Source organism: Neoarius graeffei, chromosome 10 (assembly GCF_027579695.1).
Source record: "Neoarius graeffei isolate fNeoGra1 chromosome 10, fNeoGra1.pri, whole genome shotgun sequence".
Classification (NCBI taxonomy): domain Eukaryota; kingdom Metazoa; phylum Chordata; class Actinopteri; order Siluriformes; family Ariidae; genus Neoarius; species Neoarius graeffei.
This window is the reverse complement of record NC_083578.1, coordinates 23,832,328-23,860,131: the sequence shown is the minus strand read 5'-3', so window position 1 is coordinate 23,860,131 and position 27,804 is coordinate 23,832,328. Positions and strand designations below refer to the sequence as shown.

Below are 27,804 nucleotides of genomic sequence, written 5' to 3'. Positions count from 1 at the left end.
ACAAAATTGTCTGGGTGACCCCAAACTTTTGAACGGTAGCGTATGTACGTAGTACAGAGCACAGAGATAAAACCACACAGGAAAAGACTTTGGCCACTTTATTACATGAAGATTTTTAAAATGTATCATATAACAAGCTGATTATGACCATTCAGCACCGTCTTTGACCTTAACAAGAAACAGTAACTATTAGAATAAATAAAAAAGGCAATGTACATATCAATACACACATTTCATTCATTCATTCATGTATTTTCTATACTGCTTATCCATTGTGGGTTGCGGGTGAGCTAGAGCCAATCCCAGCTGACACTGTGCAGGAGGCAGGGTTCACCCTGGGCAGGTCGTCAATCTATCGCGAGGCTAACACGGGCAACCATTCACGCCTATGGGCAATTTCAAGTAGCCAGTGACCTAATATGGGTGGCACGGTGGTGTAGTGGTTAGCACTGTCGCCTCAGAGCAAGAAGGTTCTGGGTTTGAGCCCAGTGGCCAACGAAGGCCTTTCTGTGTGGAGTTTGCATGTTCTCCCCATGTCCGTGTGGGTTTCCTCCGGGTGCTCCGGTTTCCCCCACAGTCCAAAGACATGCAGGTTAGGTTAACTGGGGACTCTAAATTGACCGTAGGTGTGAATGGTTGGTTGTCTTTACATGTCAGCCCTGTGATGACCGGGTGACCTTGTCCAGGGTGTACCCCACCTCTCACCCATAGTCAGCTGGGATAGGCTCCAGCTTGCCCACGACCCTGAACAGGATAAGCGGTTACAGATGATGGATGGAAGTGACCTACCTAATCCACATGAACCCAGAACCTGCCTCCTGTTAGAGGACAGTGCTAACCACTGCACCACCATGCCACCTGAGACGCATTTCTCTCCCTATAACACGAGGTCAGATCAACTACTGCAAGACAGTTTCAACCTGTTCATTATTCTTCTAAAGTGTATGAAACAGGCCAAAATTAAAAATATCCTATGAAAAACATGATCGACCTCGTGTTTGTCTGCATATTGAAAAGGCCAAGAGAAATACCACAGGGTTAAAGGTTTGAAAAGCAGAACACGGAACCTTGCGTTATCATACATTATAAGAAGTAGGGCAAGCTTGTTTTGGGACGGATGTGTGTGGGGGGGTGAGAAGAATTTCAATTCTCAGCTCAACTTTATCAGTCAACCTCAGTGAAGTTGCTATTAAAAAAAAAAAAAAAGCCTTTGCTCTAGTGCCTTGGCCTGATTTAAAATTAGTACAGCAAGTTAAAAAGTGAGGAAGACAGAGCTGTGAGGCTCCAGCAAACATAAAACATCAGATGCCTAATTCTTTGTGGTTCTCCCACAGCCACGCATGATACTTGTTCAGCTTGTGGTCTTCTGGGGTGACCTGAAAAAGAAAAAAAAAAAAGCCACCACACAACGTGCCTTTTTGGCTGAGAGCTATTCTTAGTGTGGGTATTCTTGTGTTTGTGTGTCTCTCACCTCTCTCCATTCTCCCACACAGAATATGCGATATGAATCGTTGCCATATTTGCCGATGCCATAGAGCTCATTGGGATACCGCCATGACTTGGTGAGGAACTCGTCTGTAAAGAGAGACCCACATAAAATGATTAAATTACACAAACTAAAATGTTAAGTATTTTTCTATTTTAATTTTGATATTTTGTGCTGTATGCCATAATTATATACATTTTTTAAAAAAACTCAAAATCTTAGAATATTTCATTTCAAGTTGGAGTAAAACAGTATAAATACCATGTATCTCTCGGTCTAGTTCAGTACACGCAACCACAATCATAGAGAAGGCTGCTGACTTGACAGTTGTCCAGAAGCCACACAAGGTCATTACTGAAAAGGCTGGCTGGAAAAGGTGCACAAGCAACAAGGATGACCACAGCCTTTAGAGGATTGTCAAGAAAAGTCGATTCAAGAACTTGGGAGAGCTTCACAAGGAGTGGACTGAGGCTGGTGTCAGTGCATCAAGAGTCACTACACACAGACGTCTTCAGGAAAGCATCTACAACTGTCGCATTCCTAATATCAAGCCATTCCTGAACCAGATACAACGTCTGAAGTGTCTTATCTGGGCTAAGGAGAGAAAGAACTGAACTGAACTGTTGCTCAGTGGTCCAAAGTCCTCTTTACAGATGAAAGTAAATTTTGCATTTCATTTGGAAAACAAGGCCCTAGAGTCTGGAGGAAGAGTGGAGAGGCGCAGAATCCAAGGTGTTTGAAGTCCAGTGTGAAGTTTCCACAGTCTGTGATGATTTGGGGTGCCATGTCATCTGCTGGTGTTGGTCCACTGTGTTTTATCAAGTCCAAAGTCAACACCGCCATCTCCAGGAGATTTTAGAGCACTTCATGCTTCCATCTGCTGACGAGCTTTATGGAGATGCTGATTTCCTTTTCCAGCAGGACTTAGCACCTGCCCACAGGGCCAAAACTACTACCAAATGGTTTGCTGACCATAACATTACTGTGCTTGATTGGCCAAGCCAACTCACCTAACCTGAACCACAAAGAGAATCTATGGGGTATTGTCAAGAGGAAGATGAGAAACACCCGACCCAAAAATACAGACGCGCTGAAGGCCACCATCAAAGCAACCTGGGCTTCAACAACACCTCAGCAGTGCCACAGGCTGATCGCCTCCATGCCACGCCGCACTGATGCAGTAATTCATGGTAAATGAGCCCCAACCAGGTACTGAGTGTATAAATGAATATACTTTTCAGAAGTTGGACATTTCTGGACTGGAAATCATTTTTTGATTGATCTTTGGAAATATTCTAATAATTTCAGATACAGGATTTCTGATTTTCATGAGCTATATGCCATAATTATCAAAATTTAAAACAAAAAAGGCTTGAAATAGTTCCCTTTGTGTCATGAATATAGAATATATGAAAGTTTACCTTTTTGAATTACATTACGAAAACCCCCCAAACTTTTTCACGATATTCTGTGAGATGTACTAGTGTGTGATATATTACAAACACACACTGCATCTCAAACAGTTTGAATATTGTGAAAAAGCTCATTTTATATATTAAATCAATCCGACTAAAATAGAACGTTTTAGACCGAGCCTTCAAATCCATTGTCACCTATTTTAAGTAAACTGATTGTAAAACAGAACAAAAAAAAAAAAAAAAAAAGACTGGGCTGAAAAGGTTTAATCTAAACCTCGATAACAAATCGGGCTAGAAACTGTATCAACTTGGACCTAATGTGTTTTTTTGGCAGGAAGTTCAGGACTAGACAGCTCTATTGTTACAATAAATAGACAAAATATTCGGGTACATGTTGTTAGGGAACATGAATTGAATAATGCTGAACCTGATCCTACCATCACCATGCTTCACTGTCAGGACGGCGTTTACAGGGTGATGAGCGGTGTTGGGTTTCACACTAAGCATAGTGTTTTGTGTCAAGACCAGAGAAACTCCCCCCCCCCCATGATTCTATAGCGCGTTTTGGCAAAGAGGAAGAAAACACCGTTATTGGAAAACAATCCCGTTCAGAGCGTCCTGCTTTGTGTGGGTATTTATCACATCTCCCATTCACTGATCATAAATATAGAACAGTGTGTCTCATCCTGTTTTATTCATTACATACTGGATAACTGACAGTGCCTGGTCACCTGGTATGATTGCCTGCCTGCCTGCTGATTTCTAGCAAACTAAGATGAACAAGAGGTCCTGATGTTTCTATTTGAAAAACAATTTATTACATTAGTTAGTTTTCTAACTCTAGATTGTTTACTATAAATCGTATCTTTGCTAATTTAGCAAATACTGTTAGCCTTGACGTCAAATACTCAGTGTCACCTTTCATATCCGAACAACTACCACGACAACTGTGATCTACAGTATCCATACGCTCTGTTCACTCACCGGAGAAGCGGATGATTGTTTTGGCTCGTAGGGCGTTGAGACCGAGCGGATGCATGAGATCAGCGAGAGGCTTCCAGTCACTGGCACGCGTTACCTCAGCAGATGGGTAACGCTCAAAAAACTGCCACAACATGGGTATGGCCAGTTTTCCTACACACACACAGTACATTAAATATAATACCATCCAAGGGTAGCCTAGAAATGAAAAAGCTCATTTCACTTTCAAAATACTCTTGATGTGATATAGTCCAACTATCACTGATCAGATTTCTAGTAAACTAACAATGTTTAAATTTAGCTGGACTACGAATAACCGCCTAACAGGTTATCTACAGTCAAGCCGTAAAGTCTGCACACCCCTTTCACCTTCTCCATGTTTTATTACGTTACAGACTTATTCTGCAATAGATCGAGTTCATTTTTTTGTCACAAAATAGCCCATAATGACAAAGTGAAAGCAAGTTTTTAGACATTTATGCTAATTTATTAAAACTCAAAATGTAAAATATCATGTTTCACTACCGTTCAAAAGTTTGGGGTCACCCAGACAATTTTGTTTTCTCCATGAAAAGTCACACTTATTTACCACCATAAGTTGTAAAATGAATAGAAAATATAGTCAAGACATTTTTCTGGCCATTTTGAGCATTTAATCGACCCCACAAATGTGATGCTCCAGAAACTCAATCTGCTCAAAGGAAGGTCAGTTTTATAGCTTCTCTAAAGAGCTCAACTGTTTTCAGCTGTGCTAACATGATTGTACAAGGGTTTTCTAATCATCCATTAGCCTTCTGAGGCAATGAGCAAACACATTGTACCATTAGAACACTGGAGTGAGAGTTGCTGGAAATGGGCCTCTATACACCTATGGAGATATTGCACCAAAAACCAGACATTTGCAGCTAGAATAGTCATTTACCACATTAGCAATGTATAGAGTGGATTTCTGATTAGTTTAAAGTGATCTTCATTGAAAAGAACAGTGCTTTTCTTTCAGAAATAAGGACATTTCAAAGTGACCCCAAACTTTTGAACGGTAGTGTACGCAAGTGTACACACCCTTTAATATGACACCCAAAAGTGAACTGAGGTGCATTTTGTTTCCACTGATACTGCTGGAGATGTTTCTACAACTTAATTGGAGTCCATCTGTGGTAAATTCAATTGATTGGACATGATTGGGGATTGCCAACACCTACCTATATAAGGTCCCACAGTTGACAGTGCATGTCAGAGCAAACTCCAAGCCATGGGGTCAAAGGAATCATCTGCAGACCTCAGAAACAGGATTGGGTCAAGGCATAGATCTGGAGAAGGGTACAGAAAAAATTGCTGCAGCTTTACAGGTCCCAGAGAGCACAGTGGCCACCATCATTCATAAATGGAAGAAGTTTGGAACCACCAAGAATCTTCCTAGACCTAGCTGCCCGGCCAAACTGAGCGATCAGGGAAGACGGGCCTTGGCCAGGGAGGTGAGCAGGAACCCGAGGGTCACTCTGACAGAGCTCCAGCGTATCCTTGTGGAGATGGGAGAACCTTTCAGAAGATCGGCCATCCAGGTAGCATTCCACAAATCAGTCCTTTATGGTAGAGTGGCCAGACGGAGGCCACTTCTTAGTAAAAGGCACATGACAGCCCACTTGGAGTTTGCCAAAAGGCACCGAGAGGACTCTCAAACCATGAGAAACAAGATTCTCTGGTCTGGTGAAACCAACATTGAACTTTTTGGCCTGAATACCAAGCGTCACGTCTGGAGGAAACCAGGCACCGCTCATCACCTGGCTAATGCCAAGACGCCAACAGTGAAGCATGGCGGTGGCAGCATCATGATGTGGGGATGTTTTTCAGCAGCGGGAACAGGGCGACTAGTCCTTATAGAGGGAAAGATGAATGCAGCTAAGTACACAGAGATCCTTGAAGAAAACCTGCTCCCGAGCACTCTGGACCTCAGACTGGGGTGAGGGTTTGCCTTCCAACATGACAACGACCTGAAGCACACAGCTAAGAGAACAAAGGAGTGGCTTTGGAGAAAGTCTGTGAATGGCCCAGCCAGAGCCCAGACCTGAATCCAATTGAACATCTGTGGAAAGAGCTGAAAATGGCTGTGTACCAATGCTCCCCATCCAATCTGACAGAGCTTGCAAGGATAGGCCAAGAGGAATGGGCAAAAATGTCCAGAAACAAGTGTGCCAAACTCGTAGCTTCTTTCCCAAGACGCCTTGAAGCTGTAATTGCTGCCAAAGGTGCATCAACCAAGTATTAGGCTAAGGGTGTGTACAGAGAGCAGGGGCGTGTTTAGCCTATTTTTGGGGGTGCTCAAGCACCCCCAAAAACGAGCTCAGCACCCCCTAGTTTAGCACCCTCAAAAACACTGCTTTTGGACGTAATTTTCAGAAATAAGTGCCCTTGCGCACTGCGCAATGAATGTGTGCGCGGGCATGTGTGTGTTCTTGAATTCACCTGTTACGTGATAGTTCTATGACCAGTAAAATACCTCTCCTCCTTGTGTCCCCTCTGATTGGGTTGCCTGTCTGCGCGAGTGCTTGCTACGACATGGTGTTTTTTGTTTTTTTTTTTAACTGGATTCCACGCCGATGAGGAACTCGAAGTAGCACCCGAGTATTACTGGCATAGCGAGATGTGAAGGTACGGACTGGAGTTAAGTAATTAACAATTACCACTGTTCAAAATGAATAGCTCCAACATTACAAATGCAGTAGTAGGTCTTGTTTAGTTAAAATATAACGTAAATATTGTAAATGTGTAGATATCATAGTTTATTGGGTCAGCTTCTGTTAAAACATTGCATAAGTCTAGTCTTGTCTAGTCTAGTCTTCTTGTCTAGTTAAGTCTAGTCTAAATGCGGAATAAACGTGGAAACACTGTCGTTCAAGCCAGGTGCCTCTGTCAGCTAAGCACCCCCAAAGATCAGATGCTAGAATCGCTCCTGACAGAGAGGTTATTTAGGGGTTACATATCTTTGTGAGTAAAATAAAATTGCATATTTTCTAAAAATCTGCCTTCACTTTGTCCTTATGGGCTATTTTCTGTAGAATTTTGTGACAAAAAATGAACTCAATCTATTGTAGAATAAGTCTGTAACATAGTAAAACGTGGCGAAGGTGAAAGGGGTGTGCAGACTTTCCGGCTTGACTGAATATCCAAAACTATTGACTGTATATACTGCTAGTTAGTTAGTTATCTAAACTTATATCATGGTGGGGTTGAATTCTTGATTCTGATTGGTCAGAAGGTGTTCATTAAAACTTGTATGGCTGATGTACCTTGTAATGTGATAGTTGACACGGTGAAGCTTTCTATCAACACATTCACTTAACATTTATGGAAGGGGTCTCCGGTGTCAGTAATTTGTAGTGAGTGCCACATCTGGAACTGTTTTTGCAACATCATGATCCATAGTAGAACATTAACAGTATTACCATTTCAATGTCCCCCCCATCATACTCCAATGCCTCAATGTGACTACCCTGGTTAAATAAAGGAGAATAATAATAATAATACTCCAAAGGTGCACAGTACATATCAGGTTTGTAGTTTACCACTAGTTTTGTTGAGGAAGATGGTGGCCACAAGAAGCTTCCATGGGTCATGAAATAAGGTTTCTTGTACCAGTTTGAAGGGTGAACGTGGAGGAGTCCACTTCCTGAATGCTTTACGTTTTGGAGGACTGAGACCTGCGACACGGAGGGACATGGGGTGGGGGGAAAGACGGCTTCCTGACATTAACACTGTTAACCTCGTGAGGTCAGGAATATGATGTACAGTAGAAATCAGAAGACTATATTAATGGTTTACAGTACTGGACTTTACACCAAAAGTGCTGTAGAATTCTTGAATCTGATTGGTCAGAGAGTATGTTCAGTAATTTTCTAGAACGGCAGCTTTGACAATAGTGTTTTTATATTAAAATGCTTACTCCAGGCTTGTAGTACTCGAGTCTGACTCGTGCCCTAATTTTAAGGACTCGTGACTTAACTTGAGCACTGATGTACAGTATACTGATGATTTTTATAACATGCCATAATAATTTGGCAGAAGATATTTATATCTTATACATTTTATACCTGGAGAGAAGCCCCTAGGATTGTCCGCTTTGCTTATACAGACGTCTTGTACAGCGGGGAAAAAACGCACTGCTATGTGTTCCGTATGTAGAAGAACTATCGAGGAGACCACAGGGACAACCTCGAACTTCAATCGTCATTTGGTAAGACTCCACCCAGAGAAGGAAGTGACATGCTATGTTCATTGCTCTGTTGATAGCGGGGTTTGCTTGCTGACCGACGAATTAGCTAGTGTTAACCCTCTCTTGTGTTATTTGCCCTGTTGATAGCGGGGCTTGTGTCGGACTCGACTCGAAATTTTCTTGAATGACTCGGACTTGAACACTGGGGACTCTAGGTTTAGTGACTCGACCACAACACTGGTTCGTTCTAATACTGCATGTTATCATGTATATATACTGCCCAGTACAAAACACTAACTCACAGGGACTTGTATGATGGACGCTCCATATAACCTGACTAATACCACATTTTTGTCCCTTTATTATTTAACAAAAAAACAAACAATTGTTGATATGGTGATGATTGGAGACATTTTTATAAGGTGTCAGAGTTTTTTTCCCCCTCATAATTCAAAGTAAAGCTGCAACTTTACATTTTCCACCATGGAAAAGCCCTCATGATATTGACGTTCCGACGAAACGTGACAAGCTGCATTTTTTTCGTCTTACAACCCTGATGCCAAAAAAGTTGGGGCAAAGTACAAATTGTAAATAAAAACGGAATGCAATAATTTACAAATCTCAAAAACTGATATTGTATTCACAATAGAACATAGACAACGTATCAAATGTCGACAGTGAGACACTTTGAAATTTCATGCCAAATATTGGCTCATTTGAAATTTCATGACAGCAACACATCTCAAAAAAGTTGGGACAGGGGCAATAAGAGGCTGGAAAAGTTAAAGGTACAAAAAAAGGAACAGCTGGAGGACCAAACTGCAACTCATTAGGTCAATTGGCAATAGGTCATTAACATGACTGGGTATAAAAAGAGCATCTTGGAGTGGCAGCAGCTCTCAGAAGTAAAGATGGGAAGAGGATCACCAATCCCCCTAATTCTGCACCGACAAATAGTGGAGCAATATCAGAAAGGAGTGAGTTCGACAGTGTAAAATTGCAAAGAGTTTGAACATATCATCATCTACAGTGCATATCATCATCAAAAGATTCAGAGAATCTGGAAGAATCTCTGTGCGTAAGGGTCAAGGCCGGAAAACCATACTGGGTGCCCGTGATCTTCGGGCCCTTAGACGGTACTGCATCACATACAGGCATGCTTCTGTATTGGAAAATCACAAAATGGGCTCAGGAATATTTCCAGAGAACATTATCTGTGAACACAATTCACCGTGCCATCCAAAACTCTATAGTTCAAAGAAGCCGTATCTAAACATGATCCAGAAGCGCAGACGTCTTCTCTGGGCCAAGGCTCATTTAAAATGGACTGTGGCAAAGTGGAAAACTGTTCTGTGGTCAGACGAATCAAAATTTGAAGTTCTTTATGGAAATCAGGGACGCCATGTCATTCGGACTAAAGAGGAGAAGCACGACCCAAGTTGTTATCAGCGCTCAGTTCAGAAACCTGCATCTCTGATGGTATGGGGTTGCATTAGTGCGTGTGGCATGGGCAGCTTACACATCTGGAAAGACACCATCAATGCTGAAAGGTATATCCAGGTTCTAGAGCAACATATGCTCCCATCCAGACGACGTCTCTTTCAGGGAAGACCTTGCATTTTCCAACATGACAATGCCAAACCACATACTGCATCAATTACAGCATCATGGCTGCGTAGAAGAAGGGTCCGGGTACTGAACTGGCCAGCCTGCAGTCCAGAGCTTTCACCCATAGAAAACATTTGGCGCATCATAAAACGGAAGCTACGACAAAAAAGACCCAAGACAGTTGAGCAACTAGAATCCTACATTAGACGAGAATGGGTTAACATTCCTATCCCTAAACTTGAGCAACTTGTCTCCTCAGTCCCCAGACGTTTACAGACTGTTGTAAAGAGAAAAGGGGATGTCTCACAGTGGGAAACATGGCCTTGTCCCAACTTTTTTGAGATGTGTTGTTGTCATGAAATTTAAAATCACCTAATTTTTCTCTTTAAATGATACATTTTGTCAGTTTAAACATTTGATATGTCATCTATGTTCTATTCTGAATATAATATGGAATTTTGAAGCTTCCACATCATTGCATTCTGTTTTTATTTACAATTTGTACTTTGTCCCAACTTTTTTGGAATTGGGGTTGTATTAAAGGGATCCTCCTGCGAATTTATTCTCAAACTTATTTTAAGTAAAAGCAGTCACAGATTTCAAAAATCAAACTTTCATTTTCGGAGACCAAATGGTGTTCGAGGAAAAATGAATTTTTTTTTAAATGTCCGATGGGCTTCCTGCGGTATTGACGTTTGCAATGACGTCAGGTAGCGGTCGCTTGGAGCAACTCAACTGTTTGTTTATATTTTGATGACATCGTAGTTTTGCAAGTATTTATCAGTTTTTAAATAAGTATGCCTCATTGTGTAGCAAATAAACACCACAATGATGCTAAAAAGGAAGCACAAGCTGGAACTAGACTGCATTTCTACAGAGAAAATGCGAAGTGGGCTTGCTCAGGTGTAGCAAAGTGTCACTGACAGAAACTGGATCAGACATGAGACCTCATTAAATGTACGAGTCCTTAAAACTAGGGCATTTTGAGCATTCTGTAATAAAATACATACTTTTTAATACCATTTCAAACAAATGCATTTGCTTCAAGTATGCACAGAGTCAAACACGTACCATTATGCCTTTTTTTAAAGTATGGACTGGTTCTCCGCTTCTCTGAAAGGACGTTTGTCCCTAAAAAACAAAACCAGTAAAATGGCATTGAACAGCACCATAAATAATCATGTACATGGAAAGTTGAGTCTATCCCTGTGTCCAAAATCACTCACTCGTTCCCTACTCACTATACAGGGAATCACTAGATAGAGGACTATATAGTGAGCTCATTGTTAAAATGTAAAAAACGCTTTCAGATGCTACTCCGCCACGTTGTTATTTACGTCATTACTGTCGCGCAATTAAAACGTGCCAGATCAGTCGGCTGGTGGGTTTTCAAAATAATAAATACATGCATGCATTTTTGTGATAAATCCATATTATACTGTACGTATTTCCCACATTAATAAATACAAACTACTTTGTCTGCTGCATCTTTCAGTTCTTTTAAATCAAGGCTGAATACTTTCTTCTTTGCCGCTGCTTTTTATTCAATCAAATTTGGGCTTTTGATTAATTCCTCGCTCTGCACTGGAACTTTTATTCTTGTATTTTTTCTGTGTGTGTTATTTGCCAGCTGGGAGGTCCGTATCGTGAAATACTGTGACCGAGGTCTTGAAAGTACTGAGCGAGGCCCTCTGGGCCGGGGTCAGTATTCAAGGCCGAGGTCACGGTATTTCACCATACGGACCGACCTTAAGCTGGTAAATAATATATTTATTTTTTTCTTTACCAAATTCTAACAGAAAACGAGAGCGCCCGAAAGGGAAAACCGAGCCGAGCCGCCATTTTGAATCCTCATGCACGGCTGTAATGCAAATGGCTTCCTCCTCGGTATACAAGTGCACTTCCATGGCAGGAAAAAAACTACATTTTGCTGCCTATGTAGTCCCCTATTTATACAAAATTGAGTCATTCAGCCATGTTTTTGCTCGGCGTTAGCAACAGTTAGAGGTTTTTAGCTTTCTCCTGAAATGTTTTCTTTTATTTCTTCTTCCTCAGGGTAGTAAAACTCGCTTTCGCTGTGAACACTGTCATTATCGCTATCCATGCTGTAAAATTAATGCTATTATGCTGAGAAATGCTGGCAAAAATTTATAAGATTTTTGATAATCTTATAAATAAATCTTATTAAAAAAATGTTGTCAAAAAATGCTACTATGTTTGTTGTTGTCGTGAACAAGTGAGTCATCAGAGGTCCGTAACTGGGGTCCGTATCGTAGGATACGGACCCACTCGCCAGCCAATCAGAGTGCAGGATTTGATGGAAGCTACATCGCGAAAAAAATAATTTAGCTTATTTTCTATTCTCTTCCTATTTTTAATTGTACTTGAATGTCTGTTTATAATGTGTCCGTCCATTCACCCCAACACTTTTTTTTTCTTTCAGCACGACCGCAATGCATGATGGGATATATTGCTTGGTTAGTGACCATCGGTTGGTTGTACACTACTTTTCACGATGCATCATGGGATACTTTGAGTGCACTATATAGGGTGTAATAATTCTCACTATACATTCGGACAGCACTGCAAAAAAGGCGAACTCACTATAGTTCACTGTATAGTGAGTAATTTCAGACACAGGGTATGAATCATGATACTATCTTCAATATATAAACTATCATGGTACAGATTAATGCCTGGTGTGAAAAAGTTTGTGCCCCCCTTGGAATAACCTAGACATTATCTTCATAAAAATACTCCTCAAAACACAATTTTCATTCGTCTAACAGGACAGTAGTTTAAGGCGATCCTCACCATTCTGTGTGTTCCGAACAGGTGAGTTGATCCCGCTTCCGGTTGCATCACTTATTTGGCTGTCACTCACTTCATCGCTTTCTTCTCTTTCGTCCTCCTCATCTCTATCTTCTCCTTCGTTCTCCGATGCTGCATGTACATTTATGACAGGAACAGTGGCCAATCCGCTTTCTCTCACACTGCTGGACGCTTCCTCAACTTCGCTCTCAATGTCCTTTTGTTCTTCATTACTCATTATTTCCTGCATCCGGGTTTCCATATTATTGTTCTCCTCCACCACTGTCGTCATCTCTCCATCCTGCATTTCTCTCACACCTAACCCAGGATGATTTTCTATAGTTTGATTTTCTGTCGTCTGTTTTGCTTTTCTTCTTCCTGCTTTTTGGGCTTTTCGTTGTGGCTTTTCAGACTGTGCTTTGATTTTTGGTGTGAAGTCAAAAGCGTCCAGATTTAGATGGACACATTCCTCAGACAGCAGGTACTTCTGGAGTACTGCTTTGGATCTGAAGCGTTTACCCTGCGGACTGTCATGACAGAAAATGTATTTTATACAACCCTGTTTTCCAAAAAAAAAAAAGCTGTGTAAAATGTAAATAAAAACAATCATGAAAACTCTATATTTCATTGAAAATAGTACAAAGACAACATCTCATCATCTCTAGCCGCTTTATCCTGTTCTACAGGGTTGCAGGCAAGCTGGAGCCTATCCCAGCTGACTACGGGCGAAAGGCGGGGTACACCCTGGACAAGTCGCCAGGTCATCACAGGGCTAAGACAACATATCAAATGCTGAAATTGAGAAATCTTATTGTTTTTTGAAAAATATATGCTCATTTTGAATTTAATGCCAGCAACACATTTCAGAAAAATTGTGCACTGCTAAAATCAAAAACAAAAAAACCAACAACAACAAAACCCACTAATCTGGTTAATTGGCAACAGGTCAGTAACATGATTGGGTATAAAAAGAGCATCCCAGAGAGGCGGAGTCTCTCAGAAGTAAAGATGGTGAGGGGTTCACCGCTCTGCGAAAGACTGCGTGGGCAAACAGTGCAACAATTTAAGAATAACATTCCTCAATATAAAATTACAAAGAATCTTGGGATCACATCATCTATGGTACGTAATATGATTAAAAGATTCAGAGAATCTGGAGAAATCTCTGCATGCAAGAGACAAGGCTGAAAACTGACACTGGATGCCTGTGATCTTCAGGCCCTCAGGTGACACTGCATTAAAAGCAGACACGTGTCTGTAGTGGAAATCACTGTATGGGCTCAGGAACACTTCAGAAAACCATCGCCTGTGAAAACAGTTCATTACTGCATCCACAAATGCAAGTTAAAACCAGATATAAACAATATCCAGAAACACTGCCACCTTCTCTGGGCCCGAGCTCTTTTACGATGGACTGAGGCAAAGTGGAAAACTGTTCTTTGGTCAGGACAGTTTTTTTTTTTTTAAACTTTTTTATTTCAGTCTAGTAGGCATTTAGTTTTTACAATTGCAGTCAAATATCAATGAAAATACAAATGTGTCTTTCTAGGCATTTTGTAATACACATACTTACATATAGGCGGCACGGTGGTGTAGTGGTTAGCGCTGTCGCCTCACAGCAAGAAGGTCCTGGGTTCGAGCCCCGGGGCCGGCGAGGGCCTTTCTGTGTGGAGTTTGCATGTTCTCCCCGTGTCCACGTGGGTTTCCTCCGGGTGCTCCGGTTTCCCCCACAGTCCAAAGACATGCAGGTTAGGTTAACTGGTGACTCTAAATTGACCGTAGGTGTGAATGTGAGTGTGAATGGTTGTCTGTGTCTATGTGTCAGCCCTGTGATGACCTGGCGACTTGTCCAGGGTGTACCCCGCCTTTCGCCCGTAGTCAGCTGGGATAGGCTCCAGCTTGCCTGCGACCCTGTAGAAGGATAAAGCGGCTAGAGATAATGAGATGAGATACTTACATATATACATACAGTCCGTATAGGCCAAATCACTCCAAGATCAAGTTGAATGCTACTACGTCCAATGTGAAACTCTCACATGAATCACATTGTCCTCCAATTAAACTTGTTAGCATACAGGAAATATACAAAATGAGGTCAGTATACAGTCTATAAGCCATCAGCATATACAAATAAATGTCTGCATATTCATACATAACCATCTAACTCTGTCAAAAGAAAAAAAATCCTAAATCGGGAGCCATTTGGTCAAAAAACACTCTGTTCTTAATGTTAATTTTGCAGTTATAAATTCCATATTATACACCTCTTTTACTCTTCGTTTTCATTGTGTTATGGTGGAGGGCTGTGGTTTTAACCAGGAGACTGTTATCTTCCTGGCAATTGAAAGAAGGACTCTTAATAATAATACCTTATTTTCATCCTTTATGTCAGGGGTCACCAAACTTTTTTCTCTGGGGGCCACATTGTCGTTCCTGACTGTGACGGGGGCCGGGGTCGGGTCAGCTATATCACATAGAATTGTATGACCCAGACAAATATGACCACCAGCAGGCCTCATTGTGTAGTAGAGATTACTAGCCTGGCACAGCCATCCCCACTACTATATCCACACTACTATATCAACACTTGATTCCTGGCACATATTTGTTTATCTTTACTAGTGGTTTGCAAAAGTAGTAATCAAGTCTTCACACATTGTTTTAATTTGAAATACCACAGATATTCCATTTATTTATTTTCTAATAAAAATAACATCAAAGCTGTCAAGGTAAGAAACATCTGCCTAGTTGAGGTGATTGACACTGGCAAAGGTGAGTGGAAAATTATAAACTGTAGGTAGGCCTGTTGATATTATTAATAATATAAATACTAATTGTATGCAGCACTTAATAAAGGTCAAATAAATAGGCCTATAAAATAAATACATTTTAAAAAACAGTGAAATTATAATAATATATGAGCAATAGATCAATAGATCACAGCAGTCGTGCTGTGTCCTGCACGTCATTGCTCTCATCCATGGCCAAAGCAAAAAACTCGAATCCTGACGCGTTCTCATTCAGCTGGTCATACACGTTGTCCCCCAAATCGTCGGTTCGCCTGGTCATAGTAGGTGCGGAGAGACTCACCGCATTGAGCGCATCCTTCTTGTCGGGACGCACCTCCTCGGCCACAGCAAGCATGCATACTTTAACAAAGTCCCCATCAGTAAACGGCTTTCCATGGGTAGCTAGTAGGTGAGCTACCTTATAGCTAGCTCGGACAGCAGCCTGGTTGATCTGGGTTTGGTGAAGGAATACATTCTGTTGTGCAGCCAGTCCGCATTTCATCCTCCAAATCCTGTCTTCTCTTGTTTGCCCTCGCAAACTAGCATACTCTTTGTGGCGGGTTTCATAGTGACGACGCAGATTATATTCTTTGAAAACCGGCACACTTTCTTTACATACAAGACAAACTGCACGGTCCTTACGCTGAACGAAAAAATAATCGGTGGTCCACTGTTCTTTAAAAACTCTGCACTCTCTGTCAGCTTTTCGCTTACCGCTAGCCATTTTGCTGTCCTGAACACTGACAGTTCTCTGCGCGTGCGCTGCCTGTCACTGCTTGAGCGCGAGCATATGACGAAAATTCGGAAAATATGAATAGTTCATTTTATAACTAAATATCAATTTTAATTGATAAAATCAACAAAATACAAGATGCAGACATGTTATTATTTGCCAAAAAGCAATTTAAAAAAATAGGCCATGATCACTTTTGGGGATTGCCTCATAGGGCCGGTTCAAGTGATGGGGGGCAGAGGGGCTGGGGGGCCGGTCAAAGGGGGGTGGCGGGCCGGATCTGGCCCGCGGGCCGTAGTTTGGTGACCCCTGCTTTAGGTGGTGTGAGTCCCAATATAAAATAGATCTGCCACTTAAACCAGTTTATGTTTAAACATTTTTTATACCTTTTTTTTTTTACATTTTGCCAGTACTCTGATAGTTTTGGACAGTCCCAGAAGATGTGGGTATGGTCTCTTATCATGCCACAGCCCCTCCAACATTGATTAGATGTGTTATTGAATTTAGAAGTGAGAAAGGGAGTCCTAAAATATCGCATCTTAACTTTCCATTCAAATTATTTCCATGTAGGACTACTTCTTGTTCTGTGTCCTTCTTTACACGAATAGATCCAGTCTTCATCTGTGATAATGGTATTCATCTCTAGTTCCCATTTCTCCTTGATGTGGTCAGGACAGTTTTTGAAATAATTTTTGGAAATCATGGACTTTTTGTAGCTTGTACATCTGGGAAGGTACCGTTCATGCTGATATATACACACGGTTTTGGAGCAAGATGCTGCCATCCAGATGACCTCTTATTTCAGCAAGACAATGCCAAACCACATTCTACAACAAGCATGGCTCCATCATAAGAGAGTCCAGGTGCTAAACTGGCCTGCCTGCAGTCCAGACCTATCTCCCATTTAAAACATTTGCCGCATTATGAAGCACAAAATACGACAAAGGAGACCCTGAACTGTTGAGCAACCAAAACTGTATATCAGGAAAGAATGGAACAACATTTCTCTTTCAAAACTATAGCAACTGGTCTCCTCAGTTCCCAAACGTTTACAGAGTGTTGTTAAAAGTAGAATTGATGCAACAGAGTAATAAACATGCCCCTGTCCCAACTTTTCTGAAACATGTTGCTGATATCAAATTCAAAATGAGCATGAAAAAACAATAAAATCTCTCAGTTTCGACATTTGATATGAAATACTGAGTTTCCATCGAACAAAAAGCAGTTAGTTGTTGTATTGAAAATTGGATATAGGTTGTATTATAGATTTTTCGTTGCACTATAGATAGTATCGGAGATTGTATTTGAACTGGGCTAGAATCTGCCTGTATGTTACCTGATGATGTAAGTGTCCATTTTGCCTGCTGTCTTGCCCTTCTTTCGTTGTCTTGTCTCTCTTGTCCATCCAGGAGGGAGCGATGTGTCCATCTGCTCCGTACTGGCAGCCATTGTTTGGTCGGGACATTTATCAGGAACCATCATTATTCCTAAGCATATGAAGCTAGGAAATAAATAATAAAAACATTTACAATTTGTTACTTATACATTAATGACATGTTGTACTGTACTTTCACCATTTATAGTTGCATGTAAATGTTGTGGAATGTCCAGGAGACCAGTTATCACATACATATAGCAGGGAAAATCAGTCAGTCATTCTCTCAGCAGCCTCCATTTCTTCTTTTTTGAAAACAAAACCAAAAAAAACACAGCTTGCACCAAAACATTTTAAATAGCAACAGGTTTATTTATTAGCCTTAAATTATAATGACTGGTCTACCCGGTGAATTAGTTGTTACTCCAAGAACACAATCATCAGAGCTGATGTTATTGAAGGAGTAGTTAACACAATCCACACTGTGCTGTTATACAAAAATAATACATACATGCTGAGGTGGTGGGGTGGGATGTGACACGACATGCTAGCGGAGTGCCGCTAACCACCGGAAGGGTTTTTTTTTTTTGGTACAACACCACAGTGTGTTATTCTGTTTATACCACAGATTTGCTAATATACTGCAATAAACAGTCATTCCGTTACCAGAACTGGAAAGCGTAAACGAGACCGAGAGCGTTTACAACCGATACTCCTTCCATAAATGTCAACGGGATCCTCCAGTGGATTTCTCCTCAAACTTTTATTTTCAGTAAAAGTAGTCGCAGATTTCAAAAATCAAACTTTCATTTTCAGAGACCGAATAGCGTTCAAGGAAAAATGAATTTTATTAAAAAAAAAAAAAAGTCAGATGGGCTTCCTGCAGTGATGACGTATGCGATGATGTCAGGTAGCGGTTGCTTGGAGCAACTCGGCCGTTTTATATTCTCTGTTTACATTGTAGTTTTGCAAGTATTTATCAGTTTTTAAATAAGTATGCCTTTTTGCGTAGCATATAAATGCCACAATGGTGCTAAAAAGAAAGCACAAGCTGGAACGAGACTGCATTTCTACAGAGAAAATGCGAAGTGGGCTTCCTCAGGTGTAGCAGAGGGTCACCGACAGAAACCGGATCAGACATGAGGCCTCATTGCACAGTCGGCCACTGGGCTCGAACCCAGAACCTTCTTGCTGTGAGGTGACACTGCTAACCACTGCACCACCGTGCCGCCCAACTAGTACACACACACACACACAAAAATGACTGTCTTGATGATAACAGGGTTATTGTCTTAATTAGACCTTAGTCCCCTTAATCGGACCATTAAGAGGTCAGACTCCATCATTCACACATGATTGAGTTTGACACAGTCATGGGATGGAATCATTAAATGGTCAGTTCAACAAAGTTAGACCTGATAGTCTTATGTAAAGTATCTTTTCATTCTGGCCTGATCTCTTTCTTTTCTAGTTCTAGAAAATGAGGAGTGGTACAGCAATAACTTCAATACCACTATATTTTATTGACAATCCATTATTTAACTCTGATGACCTGTTTATATAAACACTGATTATAATAGTAACTAAATTCTATAGAATTACATACACTATATGGCTAAATGTTTTGACCAACACATCGTATGGGCGGGCTTTCTGAACGCCTCATCTGTCTTTGCTGACGTACCGTAATCTCCATTCTTCTGGGAAGTCTTTCCACTAGATTTTGGAGCATGGCTCAACTTATCCTCTCCTTTCCTCCCTCAGACACTCATGTTTCTGCTTGGATCTCAGACATACAGTTGTGGTCAGACGTTTACATACAGTGACATGAATGTCATCTTGGATATGGTCAAAAATGTACATACAGCACACCTAATATTTTTGTTTACCATGAACAAGCTTCTGGCAGAATTCTGGTTGGATATTTCATGACTCTTCATGGTAGAATTGGTAGAGTTCAATTATTTTTTTCTTGGTATGGACTCGACTTATAAGCACAGTCCATATATTTTCAATAGGGTTGAAGTCAGGACTTGTTTTAAGCTTAATCTTAGTCCGCTTTATTCTCCACAACCAGTTCTGATGCGTGTTTGAGTTCATTGTCTTGCTGTAACTCCCAAGTCATGTTCATGTTTCTGATGGTTTATGCTGAAGAATTCTGAGGTAGTCCTCCTTCATTATTCCATCCACTTTGTGCAATGAACCAGTTCCACTGGCAGCAAACCAGCCCCAGAGCATGATGATCCTACCACCACCACCAGCTGGTACAGTGTCCCTCTGTACATGGTGGTTATTGTGGCCAAACAACTCAATCTTTGTCTCATCTGACCATACAGCTTTCCTCCAGAAGGCTTTTTCTTTGTCCGTGTGGTCAGCATCAAACTTTAGTTAAGCTTGAAGGTGTCAATTTTGGAGCAGGGGGTTATTTCTTGGATAGCAGCCTCTTAGTCCATGGTGATGTGAAACTCACTAAACTGTAGACAGTGATCCATCAGCTTCCAGTTCATGGCAGGGCTGTGCCATGGTGGTTCCCAGGTTGTTCCTGACCATCCAAACAAATTTCCTTTCAGCTGAGGGTGACAGTTTGGGTTTTCTTGAAGCAAAGTGGCTTGGCAAAGTGACGACACCTCACAATAACTTGGATACAATTGTTTGAACTGATCTTGGAATTTGCAGTTGTTTAGAAATGGCTCCAAGAGACATTCCGGAGTTGTGTATATCTGCGATCCTCTTTCTCAGATCTGCACTGAGCTCCTTGGACTTGCCCATTTTACTGTGTGTTGGTCAATCCAATGAGTGCTGTAAACAAACCCTTTTTCTGAAGGCACAGAGAAGCTACCAGCTGTAGTCAATCATGATCACTAACAGAAAGTTAAGAGACCTCGGCCTTGGCAAGATAAGAGACATTTTGGAAGTTTCAGCGCCTCTGAATTAATAATCTAAGTGAGCAGATGTAAATTTTTTGACCCTGTGTTGGTTTCAGAAAACCCAAGGAAAATTAAAACTTGTGCACCAAATTCTAGTGTTTTCTTTTTTAATTAAAGATGTACAGTATGCTGTACATTCTGCCACAGAAAAAGAACAGTTCAAAGAAATTAATGAAAACCTAAATATTGCCATGACATTCATATCCAAGATGACATTCATGCCACTGTGTTTAAACTTCTGACCACAACTGTATCATCATGGACGGGAGCTCATCAGATGAAAGTTCATGCCAGCAAAACTGAACTGCTACTCATACCAGGTGATCCATTCCTACATCAGTGAGAATCTTGTGATCTCCCTGGACAACTCTCAGATTTCATGTTCAGTCACTGCATGTAACCTTGGAGGAACTATGGACAATCAACTGTCCTGCTCCTCTCATATGGCTAAACTGACATGATCACACCAAGTTCTTTCTCCTTTACAATATCTGAAGGATTTCTAGCCACACGTACCGACTTCAACTACATCCAGCTGCATTCCGGATCAATCTGTTTTCAAACGTCCACCACGCCATTGCTTTGCTCTCTCTCTCAACTGGCTTCCTATAGCTGCCTAGATCAGATTTACAACACTGATGCTTGAGAAAGCCCAAACTGGACCATCAGTCACCTTATCACATCCTACATTCCCTCTGATCCAGGGAAGGCATGCATCAAGACTCTGCTTTGTTCTGGCACCTGGTGGTTTTAATGAACTTTCCCTAGTTCATGAAGTACTTAAATTAGCACTTTATTTAAAAAATAAATAAATAAAATAATTCATTGCGTTGTGTTTTTTTTTCATACAATAATACTTCCTCAACAAAGTTTTTTTTTTTTTTTTTAGACTGATAGTGCTCTAAATCTCTGACGTAGTTAACAAGTACCAGGATGTACAACCCCGATTCCAAAAAAGTTGGGACAAAGTGCAAATTGTAAATAAAAACGGAATGCAATAATTTACTAATCTCAAAAACTGATATTGTATTCACAATAGAACAGACAACATATCAAATGTCGAAAGTGAGACATTTTGAAATTTCATGCCAAATATTGGCTCATTTGAAATTTCATGACAGCAACACATCTCAAAAAAGTTGGGACAGGGGCAATAAGAGGCTGGAAAAGTTAAAGGTACAAAAAAGGAACAGCTGGAGGACCAAACTGCAACTCATTAGGTCAATTGGCAATAGATCATTAACATGACTGGGTATAAAAAGAGCATCTTGGAGTGGCAGCGGCTCTCAGAAGTAAAGATGGGAAGAGGATCACCAATCCCCCTAATTCTGCGCCGACAAATAGTGGAGCAATATCAGAAAGGAGTTCGACAGTGTAAAATTGCAAAGAGTTTGAACATATCATTTACAGTGCATAATATCATCAAAAGATTCAGAGAATCTGGAAGAATCTCTGTGCGTAAGGGTCAAGGCCGGAAAACCATACTGGGTGCCCGCGATCTTCGGGCCCTTAGACGGCATGCTTCTGTATTGGAAATCACAAAATGGGCTCAGGAATATTTCCAGAGAACATTATCTGTGAACACAATTCACCGTGTCATCCGCCGTTGCCAGCTAAAACTCTATAGTTCAAAGAAGAAGCCGTGTCTAAACATGATCCAGAAGCGCAGATGTCTTCTCTGGGCCAAGGCTCATTTAAAATGGACTGTGGCAAAGTGGAAAACTGTTCTGTGGTCAGACGAATCAAAATTTGAAGTTCTTTATGGAAATCAGGGACGCTGTGTCATTCGGACTAAAGAGGAGAAGGACGACCCAAGTTGTTATCAGCGCTCAGTTCAGAAACCTGCATCTCTGATGGTATGGGGTTGCATTAGTGCGTGTGGCATGGGCAGCTTACACATCTGGAAAGACACCATCAATGCTGAAAGGTATATCCAGGTTCTAGAGCAACATATGCTCCCATCCAGACGACGTCTCTTTCAGGGAAGACCTTGCATTTTCCAACATGACAATGCCAAACCACATACTGCATCAATTACAGCATCATGGCTGCGTAGAAGAAGGGTCCGGGTACTGAACTGGCCAGCCTGCAGTCCAGATCTTTCACCCATAGAAAACATTTGGCGCATCATAAAACGGAAGATACGATAAAAAAGACCTAAGACAGTTGAGCAACTAGAATCCTACATTAGACAAGAATGGGTTAACATTCCTTTCCCTAAACTTGAGCAACTTGTCTCCTCAGTCCCCAGACGTTTACAGACTGTTGTAAAGAGAAAAGGGGATGTCTCACAGTGGGAAACATGGCTTTGTCCCAACTTTTTTGAGATGTGGTGTTGTCATGAAATTTAAAAATCACCTAATTTTTCTCTTTAAATGATACATTTTCTCAGTTTAAACATTTGATGTGTCATCTATGTTCTATTCTGAATAAAATATGGAATTTTGAAACTTCCACATCATTGCATTCCGTTTTTATTTACAATTTGTACTTTGTCCCAACTTTTGTGGAATCGGGGTTGTATTTATTAATGAAAACAACAACAACAATGCACTTCTGTAAGGCACTCTGGATCATGACGTCTACAAAAATTCCATAAATGTAAATAGTAAAGGAAATGACGTCATTCTTAGAGAACACATTAGATTTCGCCAATGCAGAAATAGTGTTCTCTAAGAATAACGTCATTTCTTTACTATCTACATTTATGGAATTTTTGTAGACGTCATGATCCAGAGTTATAGATCTGACACTTTATAAACTTTGCTTTGTAAAGCTAGTAAACTTACTTGACATGAGTCCAGAGAGTCTAAACTAAACCCAGGAAGCTTTTATTAGAGAATGTATCCGGGTTTGGTTTGGTTTTCCCCACATTGGCATAGGACAGCTCTAGCTCTTCTTCTCGTCGCGTCTGCTTTCATTAAGATAGCTAATACTGCCATCTACTGGAGAGATCGGAATTTCGCCTCTCTTCAATGAGTCAGGTCAATTAGCTCAGCTCACCAACAAGAGTCGACTCCTTCAGGTTCGAAACGACAGAAAAAGTTTGCAGGCTTGTTACGAATAAAAACGGTAACAAAACAAAACATGGGAAATCACATGGTCCCCGTGTTTCAGCCTTTTATCTGTCTGGACAAGTGAAGAAAATACACATTTTGCTTTTAATACAACATTAAATGTGTCTGTCACCATAAATCAGAAACACTTTATTGCCAGGTATGTGGAGACACACGAGGAATTTGACTCCGGTTTCACTTAGCTCTCATTCTCATCTCATCTCATTATCTCTAGCTGCTTTATCCTGTTCTACAGGGTCGCAGGCAAGCTGGAGCCTATCCCAGCTGACTACGGGCGAAAGGCGGGGTACACCCTGGACAAGTCGCCAGGTCATCACAGGGCTGACACACAGACACAGACAACCATTCACACTCACATTCACACCTACGGTCAATTTAGAGTCACCAGTTAACCTAACCTGCATGTCTTTGGACTGTGGGGAAACCGGAGCACCCGGAGGAAACCCACGCGGACATGGGGAGAACATGCAAACTCCACACAGAAAGGCCCTCGCCGGCCACAGGACTCGAACCCGGACCTTCTTGCTGTGAGGCGACAGCGCTAACCACTACACCACCGTGCCACCCTCACTAAGCTCTCATAGTACAAAAAAACAGATAAAACGCGTATACACCAAACAAACAAACAACAACAAGAACAAAAAAAGGGGGGGTGCAATAGGTGCATAGTTACTGGTCTCCCAGTGGCCAGATTTGGTCTCCTAGTCAATGCCAAACCAGCTTCACTGGGAGACCAAATTTTAAACCAAGTTATGTTAGATTGATGCTGAAAGGTAAAACTGAAATGGGATTATGGAAGATGCTTGAATTGCTGGTCCAAATTCATAAGACTGTTTGTTTTCTTTGGATTGGAATGTTTAAGAAATATTGAAGTTGGGTTGTCAAGACTGTTCCAATTTCCAAATTATAGACTAAACATACAGTTATTTGGGCGGCACGGTGGTGTAGTGGTGTGGCAGCGGGGGCGTGGTCAAGCGCCGGTCTGTGACAGGAGGGTGGAGTTGGGGAAGGTAAGTGGCAGAATCACTACATCTGACGGCAATTAACCTGTGTTTGTGTGTGTCTTCCCAGTGACCGCGCCCTATATAAGGAGGGAGAGTGAGAGCGGAGGGGAGCATCCCTGAACAAGACGCTAGTGCGTGTGTCTCTGTGTGTATTACAGTATACAGATTGTTAGACTGAAAAGTTTGGCAATAAAGCCGCTATTTACCCCTGATCTCTGTCCTGCCGTCCTCTGTGCTTCACCCACACATAGGGAACGTTACAAGTGGTTAGCGCTGTCGCCTCACAGCAAGAAGGTCCGGGTTCGAGCCCCGTGGCTGGCGAGGGCCTTTCTGTGTGGAGTTTGCATGTTCTCCCCGTGTCTGCGTGGGTTTCCTCCGGGTGCTCCGGTTTCCCCCACAGTCCAAAGACATGCAGGTTAGGTTAACTGGTGACTCTAAATCAGGCCCGGCGCCGTGGGGGGGCGAAAGGGGGCGTCGCCCCCTCAACGGAGACTCGGATCACTTAATTGTTTTCTTAATTGTTATTGTGGGTGTATGTGTGAAATGCTGACGCAGCCGCGCACACACAGACCTGTGATAAGGACAAGGGGAGGGGTCGTGCGGGCGGGGGTTTTACATGTATACACTTACAAGTGCACTGTCTCTGCAATATCCTGTAATATACAGTCAGTTTACGGGAGTAGTCTTTCCCCCACCGAATTAAACGAATTCAATCACAATATTGTGAATCCATTTTCTTTCTTTGTAGGCTAAGTTTATCTCTGTTTATGTTGGTGTATGTGTTCATATATGGTCCGCTTTGTGCGCAAATAGCGTAAGAATATGTGTCGTTGACGTTACCCCCCATGCAGCGGGAGTGAAAATTCATCACTTCAGAGTGTTTAGTCCCCTACACGCCTAAACTGGGATCGCGGATTAAGTGGTTAGCGTTGACTCGGTGCGAGTCAGGAAGGCTATTACTGGTGCAGCCGCGGGGTCTGTTGATTTTTTTAAATTATGATTTTGGCCACCGAGCCAAGTACCTTAGACTGGCACTGACGTTTTGTTTTCATGCCGCGGAGCTATTTGTATGTATTTTAAATGTAAAGGACTTGCCTGTAGGTTTGTGTGTGTTGTTTTATGTTTGGCATCTTTCCGGTTGTGGCGGCACGGTGGTGTAGTGGATAGCGCTGTCGCCTCACAGCAAGAAGGTCTGGGTTTGAGCCCCGGGGCTGGCGAGGGCCTTTCTGTGTGGAGTTTGCATGTTCTCCCCGTGTCCGCGTGGGTTTCCTCCGGGTGCTCCGGTTTCCCCCACAGTCCAAAGACATGCAGGTTAGGTTAACTGGTGACTCTAAATTGACCGTAGGTGTGAATGTGAGTGTGAATGGTTGTCTGTGTCTATGTGTCAGCCCTGTGATGACCTGGCGACTTGTCCAGGGTGTACCCCGCCTTTCACCCATAGTCAGCTGGGATAGGCTCCAGCTTGCCTGCGACCCTGTAGAACAGGATAAAGCGGCTAGAGATAATGAGATGAGACCAAATTACCGAAGTGTCGTTTAATAAGTGAGATTCGGCTCTTTCGGATGAACACAGAGAGTCGACTCGCTTTGTGAACGACACGCCACTGAATCACATCATTGAATCACACTGCACTTCAGTTTCCTGCTGACACAAACATATTCAAATGACCAAATGCCATGCATAAACACCAAATTCCTCATTTAAAGCAAATACAAACAAACAACAACATTATTATTATTAAAGTTCAATTTATATAGCGCCTTTCTCAAAACCCAAGGTCGCTTTCCAATTATAGGGAAAAAAAGAACTTTCCCTAGTTCATGAAGTACTTAAATTAGCACTTTGTGATTAAAAAAAACAAAACACAAAAACAAATATTCATTGCGTTGTGTGTTTTTCCATACGGGTTGTTTTACAATCAGGGTACGCAAGCTAAAAATCACATTTAACACTTATTATCTTCAATATCAGAAGGCTTGACTAAATAAACTTGGTTGTTTATTGTAGCCCTGTGATAGCTCTATTTACCATGCAAAATAAATTTGGTGATAACGTTATTTTTGGTGACTGTATGGCAATATATGTCATATTTAGCAAAATTACTCGTGTCATTTAGAAAAAGTGCTTTTTTGACCACAGGTAGCTCCAAAAGGGATGCACTTACATCATTCTTTATACCATAAAACACATATTTGGTTCCATATAATTGGAAACATAGTTAAGTTTTAATGTTGAATGCCAGTAAGTTTTCAGACTATTTTGATCAAATTAGTATGTAATTGTGTCAAAAAAATGTCCTCTCCGAGACAGCTAATTTTTCAATATAAAATAACATATCTAAAATGATTATTTTCATCCTAAAATGTGGTCAAGATATTGGGACATAAATATTAGAGACAACTAACACAAAGCTTACAGCCTTATATTTAAAAGCACTATGGAAGTAGTGGATTCTGAATTGTCAAAAAAAAAAGTCCTCTCCGAGAATCACTTCATTTGTTTCTCAGATTACACAAAACTACCAGACACATATGTCAAAAAATTACCTGAAATCTGTTCTTTAACTTGTCCTTCACTTTAAAAACTGGTACAAGAACCAGTTTGAATCAATTTGAATTTTGGACCCCTGTGACACAAACTTTGTACCCTGATTGTAAAACAGCCCGTACAATAATACTTAAACAAACAAACAAACATTACTGCCCTTCTGCTGCTACGTCTGATCATTGCCTTATTTTTGTATTACACTACCTATTTTTGCACTACATTTACCTTTATTTGGTACTATACTGGGTGGTTGTTGTCAGGGGTTAAATTGGGCCGGGGCTGTCCGGGGCTGAGCCCCGGCACATAAGCTCGGAGCGGATGGCATATGATCACACACACATCAAAAGCAACAAACCCTTTTCACGATTTTCAGTTCTGAATAATTAAATATCGTTTTATTAATCAATAAACCCATGACTTTTATGAGATAGATCATAGTTTTCCTGATAACAAGACGACCTGTCAAAGCTATTTAGAACAGAACTTGCAATCAGAGATTCTGGTTTCTGGAACACTGCGTGGGTTGCCAATTCCACTTTTTATAAGCAACTTTGGGGTTTCTTTTTTTGTGAGCTCGCTTTAAAAAAAATCAGAAGTCGTGGTTTGCGGGTTTTTGGGCTTGTGTTTCAGCGTTGTGACTTGTTTATAATTTTCTCCGTACACCGTCTCCCCTTTTACCTGCATACGATCCTAATCCATCAGAGGTGCTTGAACGAACTGTCTGTGCATTTGGCGAGTTCAATTTCCATAGTCCCCAGTTATCGACAGAAATTAGCCAGGGGGAAGGGGGAGATGTCAGTTAAAGTTAGCTACTGAGATTGACCAAAAGTTGAGCCTA

At 41.4% G+C, this 27,804-nt stretch overlaps 2 protein-coding genes across 5 annotated transcripts in view; one reads left to right on the top strand and one right to left on the bottom strand.

Moving 5' to 3' along the window:
• LOC132892969 (protein disulfide isomerase Creld1) overlaps positions 1-24,560 on the top strand; it is a 76,146-nt gene extending 51,586 nt beyond the window's left edge. The window contains exon 11 of the mRNA XM_060931579.1: positions 24,487-24,560. Within this exon, the coding sequence (XP_060787562.1) occupies positions 24,487-24,539 (53 nt within the window). The 3' untranslated portion in view covers positions 24,540-24,560. The remainder of the gene's footprint in view (positions 1-24,486) is intronic.
• Positions 84-27,804, bottom strand: part of mbd4 (methyl-CpG binding domain protein 4) — a 30,608-nt gene continuing 2,887 nt past the window's right edge. Inside the window, exons 1-8 of one of the 4 annotated variants that reach the window (XM_060931580.1) lie at positions 23,128-23,240; positions 17,373-17,537; positions 12,518-13,041; positions 10,775-10,834; positions 7,449-7,583; positions 3,889-4,038; positions 1,472-1,575; positions 84-1,376 (exon numbers count right to left, since the gene is read on the bottom strand). In XM_060931580.1, the coding sequence (XP_060787563.1) occupies positions 1,302-1,376; positions 1,472-1,575; positions 3,889-4,038; positions 7,449-7,583; positions 10,775-10,834; positions 12,518-13,041; positions 17,373-17,518 (1,194 nt within the window). In that variant the 5' untranslated portion in view covers positions 17,519-17,537; positions 23,128-23,240 and the 3' untranslated portion in view covers positions 84-1,301. Of the gene's footprint in view, positions 1,377-1,471; positions 1,576-3,888; positions 4,039-7,448; positions 7,584-10,774; positions 10,835-12,517; positions 13,042-17,372; positions 17,538-17,666; positions 17,692-23,127; positions 23,241-27,804 lie in introns of those variants that run through there. The other 3 variants (XM_060931582.1, XM_060931581.1, XM_060931583.1) reach the window with 3 other exon arrangements.